Source organism: Silurus aristotelis (assembly GCF_946808225.1).
Source record: "Silurus aristotelis genome assembly, chromosome: 13".
In the NCBI taxonomy this organism is placed as follows: Eukaryota; Metazoa; Chordata; class Actinopteri; order Siluriformes; family Siluridae; genus Silurus; species Silurus aristotelis.
Window position 1 is genome coordinate 27996509 of NC_139586.1, and position 13440 is coordinate 28009948.

Here is a 13440-nt window from a genome sequence, read left to right on the forward strand (position 1 = left end):
TTGAAATCAATACTACGACTGAGCTAAGCGTTTGGCCAAATACAAAAACCGCTGATGAGGCGCCTGCCTGGAGCTTGGGCGTCTCTCGAGCGAGATACCGCTCTATTAGGAACAAATTGGATTAAAATCTACGGCGAGAAAGGAAAATGTGCAGAGTTAGAGAAGGAAAGCAGGAAAACAAGCCCCCCTGTTCCTCAGGAGAATACGAGGAAAGGACGGTTACGAAGGACAATTGAATAATCATTGTACATCAAATCAAGTCTGATAAAAGCAAACCTATATTTGATTGTCTTACCTATATTAGGGTGATTCAAAATCTTCATAATCCTTACTTCACGAAAAAGCTGTTGGAGAGAGAAAAACAAAAACAAACAAGTTCTTACTAGAACACAATATTACACAATAGTGATCATATGGTGCTGGTGTTACTCGGGAGCTCCTACTCCGAGGAAACCTGCTGACAGATGTCAGACAGCTGGACAGTTTCAAACCAATGTCCTACATGGTTCCAAAATTTTCACATGCAAAAAAATATAGATTTTCCTCTGCGATCACCAGCTTCCTCCCATCAACCAAAAACACTCGCTAGATTGTTTACATTGTAAATCTGTGTACAAGGTGTTGTAGCTGGACAGTTGAAACCATTGTTCTACGTGATTTACTGTGGTGCAGTGTGAAGCGTTTCTGCCTCAGCTCCAGGATCGATCCTCAGGTCAAGTTACAGGTGTTTCTCGCAATATCATTTCCCTCAGGGATCACCAGCTTCCTCCCATCTACCAAAAACATGCGGTAGACCGACGACACTGTAAATGTGTGAACAAGGTGCTCTGTGATCTTATTTAGGAAAAAATATACTATATACGAACAGAAGTATTGGGACGCCGGACTTTTACAGCCGTTTATGTTTCTTCCCCAAACTGTTTTAGGGATCTTTTCTAGTTCACTGAAACCCAGAGACTCAAACCTGTTCCAGCTCCATGAGTGGGAGCGCATAGTCTAGAGGTCGACCGATTACATGGAAATATTGGCAAAAATCGATACAGATAGTTTTTCCGGGTTGTGTCCGTTGCTGAAGTGGTTTAGGTCGTCATTTGTCGTTACGAGAGCGGCCTCTAGAGGTGAATCACAGGTACCACATGCGGGTTATTTATTTAATTTAATTGGTTTTACACGATTGTGTGTGTAATTATATAATTATACTTATCAATACAATGAATATATTCTTATTTATTTCATAAAGCACATTTTCATGATCAGTACTGTATTTCATTTTGTATGTTTTGTTCAGCACTATTTCACATGGAGTGTTATGTTTGTTTGTTTGTTTGTTTTATCCAGTATACGTTTTAAAAACGATCGGTTATCGGCGAGTGCAATCCAAAACCTAGCTATCAGTAAAATCCACTTTTGGTCGACCTCTAATATGGTCCACATGGGTTGAAATGTGGAAGATCTCCTGCACTAAAGCTCTGAGCTCAACCCTATTAAACAGGATGAATATGAACACTGACTGCACTTCAGGTCTCCTCACCTCACCTACATCACTACCTGACTTTACTAACACACTGGTGTCCGTATGAATATCTGCAAAATCTCCACAAAATCGAGTGGGACATTTTCCCAGAAGATTGGAGCTTATTACAAGAGCAAACATGGAATGAGATGTTTAAAGGTTTTTGTCCATATATTATCCTGATGATATTTGTAATTGTACGTAATTGTATATATTATCTCTCACATTCTCTCTTACTTTTTTTTTGTGAATGAACGGTAAAAGGAACGTCTTTTTGGTTCCTCCAATCAGGAGGCAGGAGTCTGGTCTTGTGCTCTGGTGTGATTGGTTAAACACGGACTGATTTCCAAATAAACAAAATAAAAATCAATTAAAAAAAAAAAGAAAAGAAAAGAAAGCAACATTATTCTCACAGACTTTTTCCAAGACTTACTAAATTCGCTCAAAAACATGGGTGAGAACCAGTAGAAGACAACAAATGGTCAAAAAAAAAAAAAAAAAAAAAAAAGGGGTGGGGTGATCCTTCAACTCCATCAACGGCGGGCCATGGACGTCCGACAATACACTCTGGCAGGTCAATTCATCACATGACAAAGCTGTCACACGGACACTTTGTTCTCGGCTGCACCTCGTCACGTGGCCCGAGGTTTAGCAGAAGCATCTACGTGGGAAAGCTGCTTTAGAGGAAAGTCCATAACAATGCACATCTGCCAGCCGAATGTGGTGAAAATGCTAATTACGCTGCGAAAGAACAGCATCGGAACGGCGGAATTTGCGTATTAAATTCGCGTATTAAACTCGTCGCTGGTGGGGGAAAAATAACAGAACTAACGCGGTGCCATTATTTACAAGCAATGATCCAGGAATGCTAATGTTCGTATTCAGTGTGCTGGATCTGACTAGCATCATCTCCTGAGAGAGAGAGAGAGAGAGAGAGAGAGAGAGAAAGAGAGAGAGAGAGAGAGAGAGAGAGAGAGAGAGAGAGAAAGAGAGAAAGAGAAAGAAAGAGAGGAAAAGAAAAAGCACATTTGTGTGGTGTTGCACGTCAGCTGTGGAGAAATCCAGGCGGCTATTTTTAGAAAGATATTTCTAAACTCGACCACAGTGACGCAACGGCTTTCCGGACTCCAGCAGATGAGAATAGAACTCCCGCTAGCGCGTTCAGCGATGCTGCATTTGTTCGAGATGGGCGTGTGCAGCCTGCACATCACTTTATACAGTCACAAACGTACGGGGCGTGTAGCTCTGCTGGAACAACACGAGGAGCATAGTGCAACGTAAAGACATCAAACAATTCAAACAGATTATGATTTAAAGCTTGACACAGACTGAGAGGTACAGAGGCCACACCTCCTTTATATGGTCTCAGAGGTAGGGTTGCAGAATTCCAGGAATTTTCCTAACTGGAAACTTTATATATAAAAAAGATATATAAATCTTGCAGGAGGATTTTGGTTAAAACAAACAGATTGAATGTGATTTCAGTCAAATTTCTACTCTGCACTTACTGCAACATTTCTCGAATCCTGCACGCAAAATAACGTCAAAAAACGTCTGTCTCTGTCGTTTTTTTTTTTTTTTACCTAAAATGACAAGAATAGAGGCCACTCCTTCTTCATATAGGCTCAGGGGCCACACCTTTTCCAAAAGACTCTTAGGCACAGAAACCACACCTCCTTTATATACTCATAGGCACAGACCTTTTTATATAAACTCAGAGTTAGAGGCCACACCTCCTTTAAATAGCCTGGGACACAGACACCACACCTCCTTCATATAGACTCATAGGCACATAAGCCACACCTCCTTCATATAGAGCCATAGACACAGAGGCCACACCTCCTTCATATAGAGCCATAGACACAGAGGCCACACCTCCTTCATATAGACCCATACACACAGAGGCCACACCACCCACATATAGACTCATACACACAGAGGCCACACCTCCCTCATATAGACTCATATACACAGAGGCCACGCCTCCTTCGTATAGACTCATACACACAGAGGCCACGCCTCCTTCATATAGACTCATAGACAGAGGCCACGCCTCCTTCATATAGACTCATACACAGAGGCCACACCTCCTTCATATAGACTCATATACACAGAGGACACACCTCCTTCATATAGGCTCATATACATAGAGGCCACACCTCCTTCATATAGGCTCATACATACAGAGGCCACGCCTCCTTCATATACTCATACACACAGAGGCCACGCCTCCTTCACCTAGACTCATACACACAGAGGCCACGCCTCCTTCACCTAGACTCATACACACAGAGGCCACGCCTCCTTCACCTAGACTCATACACACAGAGGCCACGCCTCCTTCATATAGACTCATACACACAGAGGCCACGCCTCCTTCATATAGACTCATACACACAGAGGCCACGCCTCCTTCATATAGACTCATACACAGAGGCCACGCCTCCTTCATATAGACTCATAGACAGAGGCCATGCCTCCTTCATATAGACTCATATACACAGAGGCCACACCTCCTTCATAAGGCTCATATACATAGAGGCCACACCTCCTTCATAAGGCTCATATACATAGAGGCCACACCTCCTTCATATAGACTCATACATACAGAGGCCACACCTCCTTCATATAGACTCATACATACAGAGGCCACACCTCCTTCATATACTCATACACAAAGGCCACACCTCCTTCACCTAGACTCATACACACAGAGGCCACACCTCCTTTACCTAGACTAATACACACAGAGGCCACACCTCCTTCACCTAGACACAGTCCTAGACGTCAGGCCTTCTGACCTTCACTGGAACTATAAGGTAAATAGTCCTTACTTCACAAGCCGTCTAGACAGGAAATAAATGTTCTCTACAAGAATGTATTTGATGACACTCTACTGAGCATTCAAACAATAACCGTGCGCTAACAAAAAACGTGTGATCAGCCCACGCAACGTTCACCATACCGATTCAGTCTCATCGTAAACACCGAGACGATGACGAATACGGGTGAAAAAATGTTTAGCTTATTTCCCTAAAAAGACCTTAAACGATTCATTGCTTCCAGAAGCCACCGCATCACAAAGCCTGCATGATTTTTCACGCAAACGAAATCGCTCGAGTCGCCCGAAGCTCGATTCATTACATTACTGACGGCATTTCAAAACAGCGGCGTGAAAAATGTGGAAAAACGTGTGTGATTAATCTTCCTATCAGAGAACGAAGCATTGGAGATCAGTGTGATATGGTTCAGATGGTCCAGTGCTCACGCTAACACACACACACACACACACACACACACACACACACACACACACACACACAAAGCAGCCATTAATCATATATCCATCACAATGGCCATTACAAAAAGACAAAAAAACCCACATTAGTTTACCACACACAGATTTATATCGCTCTGTTGCGTTAAGAAATGACACGGAAAGCGGAAAATAAATCCATTACGTGCCACTTATGTTATTGATGGCTATTTTGGGAAAATTTCCAATTTTCCAGAGCCTTAAATACATAGCTGAGATGAACAAACCACCGCACAAGATTCTCATTTCAGGTGTGTGTTTATGAGGCACTCCATCTCCACAAACGCAGGCCTCGGTTCCTGCTGACGTGATTTCAGGAAACTGAAGAAATTTCAGTGCAGCGCAAAGGAACGTCCAAAATGAGTACAAAGAGTTCAACATAATATCCAACTCCATTCTACATTGGCTTGTGCTTCTTTCTGAGCATCCCATTCCACATTTGGTCCTCGTTCACTCTTATAATAAGCCCCACTCTTCTGAGAAGATGTTCTACAAGATTTTGTGGAGATTCATTTAGCCACAAGGGTGTTAGTAATGTACTGGTGTAGGTGAGGTGAGAAGGTCTGGGGTACAGACAGTGTTTATATTCATCATGTTCAATAAGGTTAAGGTCAGAGCTTCCACATCCAGAACAATTGTGTGCTTTCAAGTTTACCGTACTGGGATTCGAACCCATCGCCTTGACCGCTGAGGCACCACTACAGCGCACGTGTGATTTGAATTTACTCAAATAATCATTGCAGTGCGACATAAACTGAACATCTGGAGCTTTGGCACGTGACACAAAAGTACAGGACGTTGGATGCAGTAGCATGAAATTTTCATTTGAACCACAATGGTGTTAGTGAAGTTAAAGCAAAGGTGAAATTTCATGCTACAAAACACATCCTGTGCAATTGTGCAATTGTGTGGTAACAGTTTGGGGAAGAACCACATATGGCTGGAAACCAAGTACTTCTGTCCATAGTGTGTACAAACCATCATTCACATTCCACTGAAATTCATCAGTCCATTCCAATCCACTGTTAGAGGAGTGGTCCTGCTGCGCATTTTCCACCTTCTGGCTGTAATTTAAACCGAACTTCACTTACATTTGACCCATTTGCAGCTTATCTTCCAAAAGATCCACCACTGATACAAACAGGTCGAATCGTTCACACCTTTTGCACTGCACTTAGCTAAAAGCACAGCGTTTCATTATATGCTAATGCGCCGAAACGTTTTTTTTTTCTCCTAAAATCGACACATTTGTTGAATAGATCGCAGACTTGTAGGAACACCGGGAGCGACTCTTGATGAAACTCCAGGCAGAACCACAAGTCATATGATTGCCTCTTAAACCGTTTAATTTTTTTTACTAAAATAGTATTTCTATCTGAAGAATGAAATGATTCAATTTCCAGAAACATTCTATCGGAACTTCATCTCGGGAATTTTGGAAATATTCCCAGTTGAAAACTTACCAGGAATTTATGGGAATTCATTAGACATTTTTAAAAATGTATATAAACTGCATCATACACAAACATAAATATGAACATTTTGACATGCATTAAAAAAATTTAATTTTTGCAGCTCAGGATCCCGAGATTTCCCTTCCCAAAGAATGCTCATATTAAGACACCTGGGGTCATGACGTAAGTGGAAAAACATCTCCACCATAGTTTCTCCAATTGGAAGCATGAGCAATATACAAATGTAATGAGGTGGTAGCTCTACGGTTAAAGCATTGCTCTCTGGATCAGAAGGTCACAAGGTCAAATCCCTGCACCAACCAGCCACTGACGGGCCCTTGAGCAAGTCCCTTAACCCCTCAACTGCTCACCTGTAAGTCGCTCTGGATAACAGCGTCTGCCAAATGCTGAAAATGTGGCGTGATGTCAGTACTTTTTTCATCGCATGCACTTTTCCAGGCGTATGTGGTTCCTTCTCAAACTCTCAGTACAAAGTTGGAGACCTTTAATCGTCTAGGATGTCTTGGGATGCATGAAATGTTCCCAAATCTGTTACAGCATGACAATTCTCCCGTGCACAAAGCCAGCTCCATGAAGATATGGGATGGAGTGGAAGATCTCCTGCTGACTTTATTAACACCCCTGTGGCTGAATGAATCTCCACAAAATCAAGTGGAACATCTTCCCAGAAGAATGGAGGTCATTATAGTGGTATAGTAGTATAAGCACCCAGCGGACGTCCGGCGTTTTGTCCTTTATGTGTCTGAATGAAATTTATTCCACAACAGTCTCACGATTTAGACAGATTTTATCATCACAGCTGATGTTTTAAGACAAAAAAAAGGAAGAGAAGAAATGTGCAGCGAAATTCCTTATCATGCAGCCATACCTATGACACGTGAGATCACTGGGGGGTGGTGGTGGTGTTTTTGGAGTTATGTCAAGCTAGGACTCACCTTTTGTAAACTAGTGGGGTTTAACTGCGTCTTATCGATGATCTTCACCGCAACCTGGAAAAGATCGAGAGACGTGAATGTTTGGCAGATGACGGCAGAAACAAAAAAGGTGAGAGATACGAAAGAAAACTGGGAGTTATGCAGATGAAGCTCCACTTTTACAGCTGGAAAGCACTGAGTCATAGCCATGTTAGCTCCAGGGTTTACCACCAGAACAGAAATGGAAAGACATTTTGGGTTATACACCATATCTGGGCACTTCCTGAGATAATAAAGAAGGAACCTTGAGAAGAACCGACTCAAAAGAGAACTTCACCAAATCATCACCAAATACTCATATAATTCCATCATTGTCGAGGTTACAGCTGTTCCAAGATGGAGGCTCACATGCACAACTGTTCATGGCAATTGTATTAAACCAACATAGCGCACTGCTTTTATGAATTAAAGTCCAAATCCATTTTCATGGTTCTGAAGTTTTACTCTCCATAGTAACCTCATTGAGCTTTAGGTTGCCATGTTGTGTGGTGTACGATGAACATCGTCAACGATAATATCGTAATTAATGTCCTAACAATGTGGAATTTCACGTTATTGTGTACATTGCAAAACCAAAACGTCACACAGCTGCAGAGTGCACGCATACATCACGTGCAATGAAAAACAATGCCCATAAAAGGTCAAATTCAACTTAAATTTATTGGAAAGATTAATCTGTGTCACTGCTGTGAACTGACCACCACATAAAAAAATATCAAATTTTAGACGTCCGCTGTCCATGGTCCTTAAGGTATCAGCCCAATAACACACACAGCAAAATATCGTCTGATTATCATTATTAATTAAAAACAGAAAACATAGGGATGTTGACCCATCCTCAGCAGCAGCAATTGGTTTCCAGTTTAAAAAAAAGTCGACCAGGATGAATCAGGATGGATGGAGCCCATATAGTGAGAGGATCACTGATATCTCATAAGCATCCAAAAAAAATACTGGGAATGCTGGCTTTTAAAGTGACCTGTTCAGTTTACAGGCTGACGAATGGAGAAGACGGGAAGAGCAGGAGCTGGAAAAATAAAGCCAGCGTGAAGAGGTGGCGCCGCTACGGAGACGAGGGTAAAATGTTTTCTCTTATAGAGTTGGACGGGAATCGATCCTGGATCATTTCCAATGAAGCCGGGGGCTAAAATAAGAGCTGACGAGCGATGGGTTTTCTGGAGTGTTCTACAGAAAGCGCAGCATCGTGTTCGGCAGCAGGAGCGCACTGAAAAAAACACCACTGCAGTAACTGACCGAAAATCAGGCAATGATTCAAGTGGTTTATTAACATAACTGACTCCAATCAAGCCATTTAAAACATTAATAATTAACTTAGGGGTACGATAACACAACAGTGTGACTGACGGGCCTCTGGATGCACTCGGTTTTTTTTTAAACGACGCCACGTGCCAAATGTTTTACCCACCGTTTTCCAAAGGAGGACATGTTGATTTCTATCCATTTACAGGGAATGTGCATTTCCATAACAGAGGCCGATGAGATTTGCATCTCGATGCATAGGCGATAATAGGATACATATTCTGTCTCAAGGAAGTTACAGCTCTACCTCTGCCATGTTAATCTGTACACAATGTGACTTTCAGGACATGCCTAAAGAAGCAGCAGCGGTGCTGAGAGAACGCGCTCATAATTAATCGATTAACAGCCCTAATATTAATATGATGTGAGGTCCAATTACCAGCGTGACCTTAAAACAGGTGGTAATAATGACAACTTTTTACTGAAGTACTTCTCAGAGCCCAAACTTCTTTACTTTAACTTGAGTAAAAAAGTTCAGTCAGAACTTTAGCTTTTACCAGAGTCTTTTAAAAACATCAGTATCTGCACTTCTACTTCAGTGAAGGATGTGCGGACTTTTACCACCTCTGAGATGCACCAATGCGAATCGAGGAATCTTATCGTCTCTACTGTTTATAGTTACATTTGTGTTGTTTCTTCTCTCAAATTGAAAAAGAAAAAAAAAGAAAAAAAAAAAAAGACCAAAAAAAAAAGAAACATTTTCTTAAAGAACTTGGATGTTCCCGTTGAGGCATCAAACGGAGTCTGTAGTGGATCTGTACATACTGTGGACAAAGAAGTGGGACATCTGACTTTCCCACCCATATGTGGTTCTTCTTCAAACTGTTACATCAAAATTGTACACACAATTGAACAGGACGTCTTTGGATCTGCTTTCAATTACAACATTCTCAGCTGAACTAAGAAATCCAAACCTGTTCCAGCATTACAATGTCAGTGTGCCCCAAAAAATTCCATGAAGATGGGTTAGAAGATGTGGAAGATCTCCTGCTATAGATCTCCGACCCTATTGAACAGAATTAACGTGAACACTGCACCCCAGGCCTCCTCACTTTCTCACTCACATCAGCGTCTGACTTTATGAACACCCCTGTGGTGGAATGAATCTCCACAAATCTCTACAAAATCCAGTGGAACATCTTCCCTGAAAAATGGAGGTCATTATAACCACACATATATATAAAACCCTAACCCTTACACAGAGCGACTTAAGGGCCTTGCTCAGGGGTTCAGAAGTAGCAGCACAGCGTCTCAGAACTCATGCCCTTCGGATCCTAAGTCAAATGCTGTAACCACTGATCGGCTATCTCGCCCAGCAAGTGATCAGGTGTCCACAAGTAACATAGGTTGCCAGAAATTGTCAGCTGGCGAGCTGCAGTCCTGAATAACTTCTCAAGCTTTGAACTGTGAGTCTGACTGCCATATTTAGCTTTGTGTCATAATGTTTTCTTCCATGAATGATTCATTTTCTTTACTCAGATCTCACATCTGACCACATGTGTGTAACACTGTTGAACCCAAACAAAATGAGGCAGGAAGCCATATTGAACCCATGGATGAAATCAGTTATTAATAGAATGCTACAAAATTATACACAATATGAACAAACGTTTGTGGAAACCTGATCATAATATTGCTATGGGCTTCTTTTTGAACATCCCATTCCACATTGAGTTCCCATTTGCCTTTAGAATAAGCTCCACTCTTCTGAGAAGATGTTACACTAGACTTTGTAGAGATTGTGTGAAGATTCATTCATTCACAAGGGTGTTAGTAAAGTCAGGTATTGATGGAAGGGAGATGAGGAGACGTGGGGGTGCATTCACATTTATCTTCTTTAAAAGTGCTGGAGCTCTATAGCAGGAGATCTTCCCCATTTTATTGAGGAAGAACCACACATGGATGGAAAAGTCAGATTACTCTGTCCATACAGTACAATAGTTAATACTATTAATTAGAAATAAAAAAAAAACTTGATAGCTTATGACCCTTCTGATGCTTCCAGATGAAAAGGTGAGAGTGAAGAAAAAAGAAAGAAACGAGGTTGCGTTACCTCCCGTCCTGTTAAAATATGGCGTGCGAGTTTGACTTTGGCGAAGTTGCCCTTGCCGATGGTCTTGAGCAGCCTGTAGTTGCCAATGTGAGGCTGGTCATCTGCAACGGACGCCACGGAATTGCGGCACCGCGGCAGACTCTGCCTGCTACCCGACTTAGCCGGAGGCGCCGGGGGGTCGGGAAAGCCATCTACGGACGTGTGCTGGAATACAGAAGGGTATAAAGAGTCAGAAAATCACTGCAAAACATAACTGATTCCACTGAAGGAGACGTGGGAAAAGGAACACTAGACCTCAGAAACGTGTTTAGAAGTTCTGATGAACCTCTGCATTCTCAAAAGACCCCCTGATGTGACTCTTACTGCACTAATTACCACAAAGACCACCAGAGAAACCATCAGAGCTTTATGTTCATGCCTATCATCATCATCATTACCACCACTAGGGAAAGAGGTCTGATGGAATCTGGAAGGATTTAAAAGTTTGGGATGTGGTTATATGGTTAAACCACATAAAGATCAGCTTTTCTTATAAACAAAGTTCAAAGTTAATCATCATCAACGTCGCAATTCATCACAGGATGAAAAATTTGGACAGTATATGTATATATTTTTAAACTTGTTGCTAACTGTACACACGGCAGTATACACTGAAGAGCAAAAGTATTCGGACACCTTTTATTCGGACAATTTTCCTTTCACTTCAACTAGGGGACCCAAACCTGTTCCAGCATGACAATAGATCTCCACACATCTCCACAAGCACACGCCAAAATCTAGTGGAACATCTTCCCAGAAGAGTGGATGCAGCTCTCCTAATAACAGTGGAACCTCTGAGACGCTCCAGCATTAGACCCAAGCTGGAAAAACTATGGATTTTTGCAGATAGTTCCAGAAATCAACTACCGGTGCGGATTAATCGGTAAAAACTGATGAATCGGTCGACCTCTAATAACAGATAATGTGGAATGGGATGTTCAAAAAGAGCATTCCAATCATATGGTCAGGTGTCCACAATCTTTTGTCTATATTGACATGTAAGGAGCTTAATATTAATTATATAAAAAAATTAATATAATTTTTTGGTAAAGACTCAACGAGTCATATAAAAAAAACAAAACCTTGAGGAATACCAAACTCAAAAGGAAACCTCATCCTCGTTCCATCATATTCATTTATTACAGTTCCATCATTAAATCCAACTCTAATTAGTGCACTTGGGTGCCGTGCCCACCTGTAGCCTAAACTACAGGGATCGCTAACAATACAGTTCCAAAAAGTTACTCTCATTCTCAAACCAATGAAATATATAAAACTAGGGAGAAGAATATAAAGCCCGGGACACACCAAGCAGATTGTGTGTCGGTCGACTTAAATTTTTTCGATGTTAGTTCTCGTCAAACAACTTAGCCGTTTTTCGCAGTATCGATTGGCTATTCAGCGGCGTCTACGACGAAAAAATAACCGAAAAAAAAAACGACGACGTAAAGAGGAAACGCACGGACACTTGTCATTCTTGCAACTTATCTTTGCAACTTAGCTGACATGATTGAAAACAGCGACATGAATCGATCACGGTAGGTGTAAACGCTACATGCTTTAAATATTCACAGTTCTACTGCCACCTGCTGGTATGAGAGAGTTCTGTCTGGCACGTCAGATGCGCATGCCTGATAATCGGCCTAATTTGCAGCGGAATCGGCCGATGCCGATTAATTAAAAAATGGCAAAAATTGGGCTGATCAGTCAGTTGGCTTCTAGTTTAATCCTTCACAATCTGATCTATCCTTCGGCTGTCCAATAATGGGTCAAAAAAGTTAACCGCTACTGCCAAAAATGTCTGGTGTAAAAATATAAGAAGCGAGCCGTATCCCTACCTTGACCTTTTGCATGTTCCTGTTTAGCCAGCACTGATTCTTCAGAACTGCTTTCTGCTCAAGCTGTGTTCCCCTTCATGCTTGCATGGCCCCTTAAGCCCTAGCAACCAAGGGCTATCCTAACAATAGTGTTCAAGCAAACCCCCACTCAATCTTTCAATCAGTCAGTCCTAGTGGCACTCAGCTCACACTGCACCATGACCTCCTGCATGGCCTTTTCTTCTCCGGTACAACAGCAGCAGAGCCTGGGTTTTTCAGCCGAGTGGATATTCTAAATGTGTAATGCAGAGAAAAAACCTTTAGGCATGAGGAGGTTTAAGCAGAGATTCGGAATAGCAGCAAAAAAAAAACAACAGATATGATTAAAGGTCGACCGTTTTGCTGATTAATCAGCACCGATAGTCGATTGTTGGAACTATTGGCAAAAATCCATAGTTTTTCTGGGTTGCGTTATACAGTTACAAGAGCGGCCTCTAGAGGCAAATTACTGACACAACATGCTGTTTAGTTGAAGTGCCTTTTTATTCATTTTGGATTTTTATTTATTGGGAGTATTTATACTTTTTGTTTCAGTTTGATTTCATGTCTTTTCTTTTCTTTACTATTTATAAATATACTTTACTTTAATGAATCGGTACTGGTTTTTTTTATAAAGTTCAGTACAATTTTACATAGAGTGTTACGTTTGTTTTTGTCTTTTTTTTATCCAGTATACATTTAAAAAAATACCGGTTGATTAATCGGGTTTAGGCAAGAATGATTTAACCTAGCTATCGTTATCGGTCAACCTCTAAAAATGATCTCTGGAGAACATGAGCGGTTTCTCATCAGCTTTTCAGCTTTTGCTTTTTGTGTGAGTCACAATCCAATAAAATATCGATTGACCAAGCGTCAAATTTCACCCGATTGAAT

General features: G+C 41.5%; 1 protein-coding gene across 1 annotated transcript in view; it reads right to left on the bottom strand.

Moving 5' to 3' along the window:
- mark1 (MAP/microtubule affinity-regulating kinase 1) overlaps positions 1-13440 on the bottom strand; it is a 34503-nt gene that overhangs the window by 14687 nt on the left and 6376 nt on the right. The window contains exons 2-4 of the mRNA XM_083559149.1: positions 10652-10855; positions 7240-7293; positions 296-344 (exon numbers count right to left, since the gene is read on the bottom strand). Coding sequence (XP_083415275.1) covers positions 296-344; positions 7240-7293; positions 10652-10855 — 307 coding nt within the window. The remainder of the gene's footprint in view (positions 1-295; positions 345-7239; positions 7294-10651; positions 10856-13440) is intronic.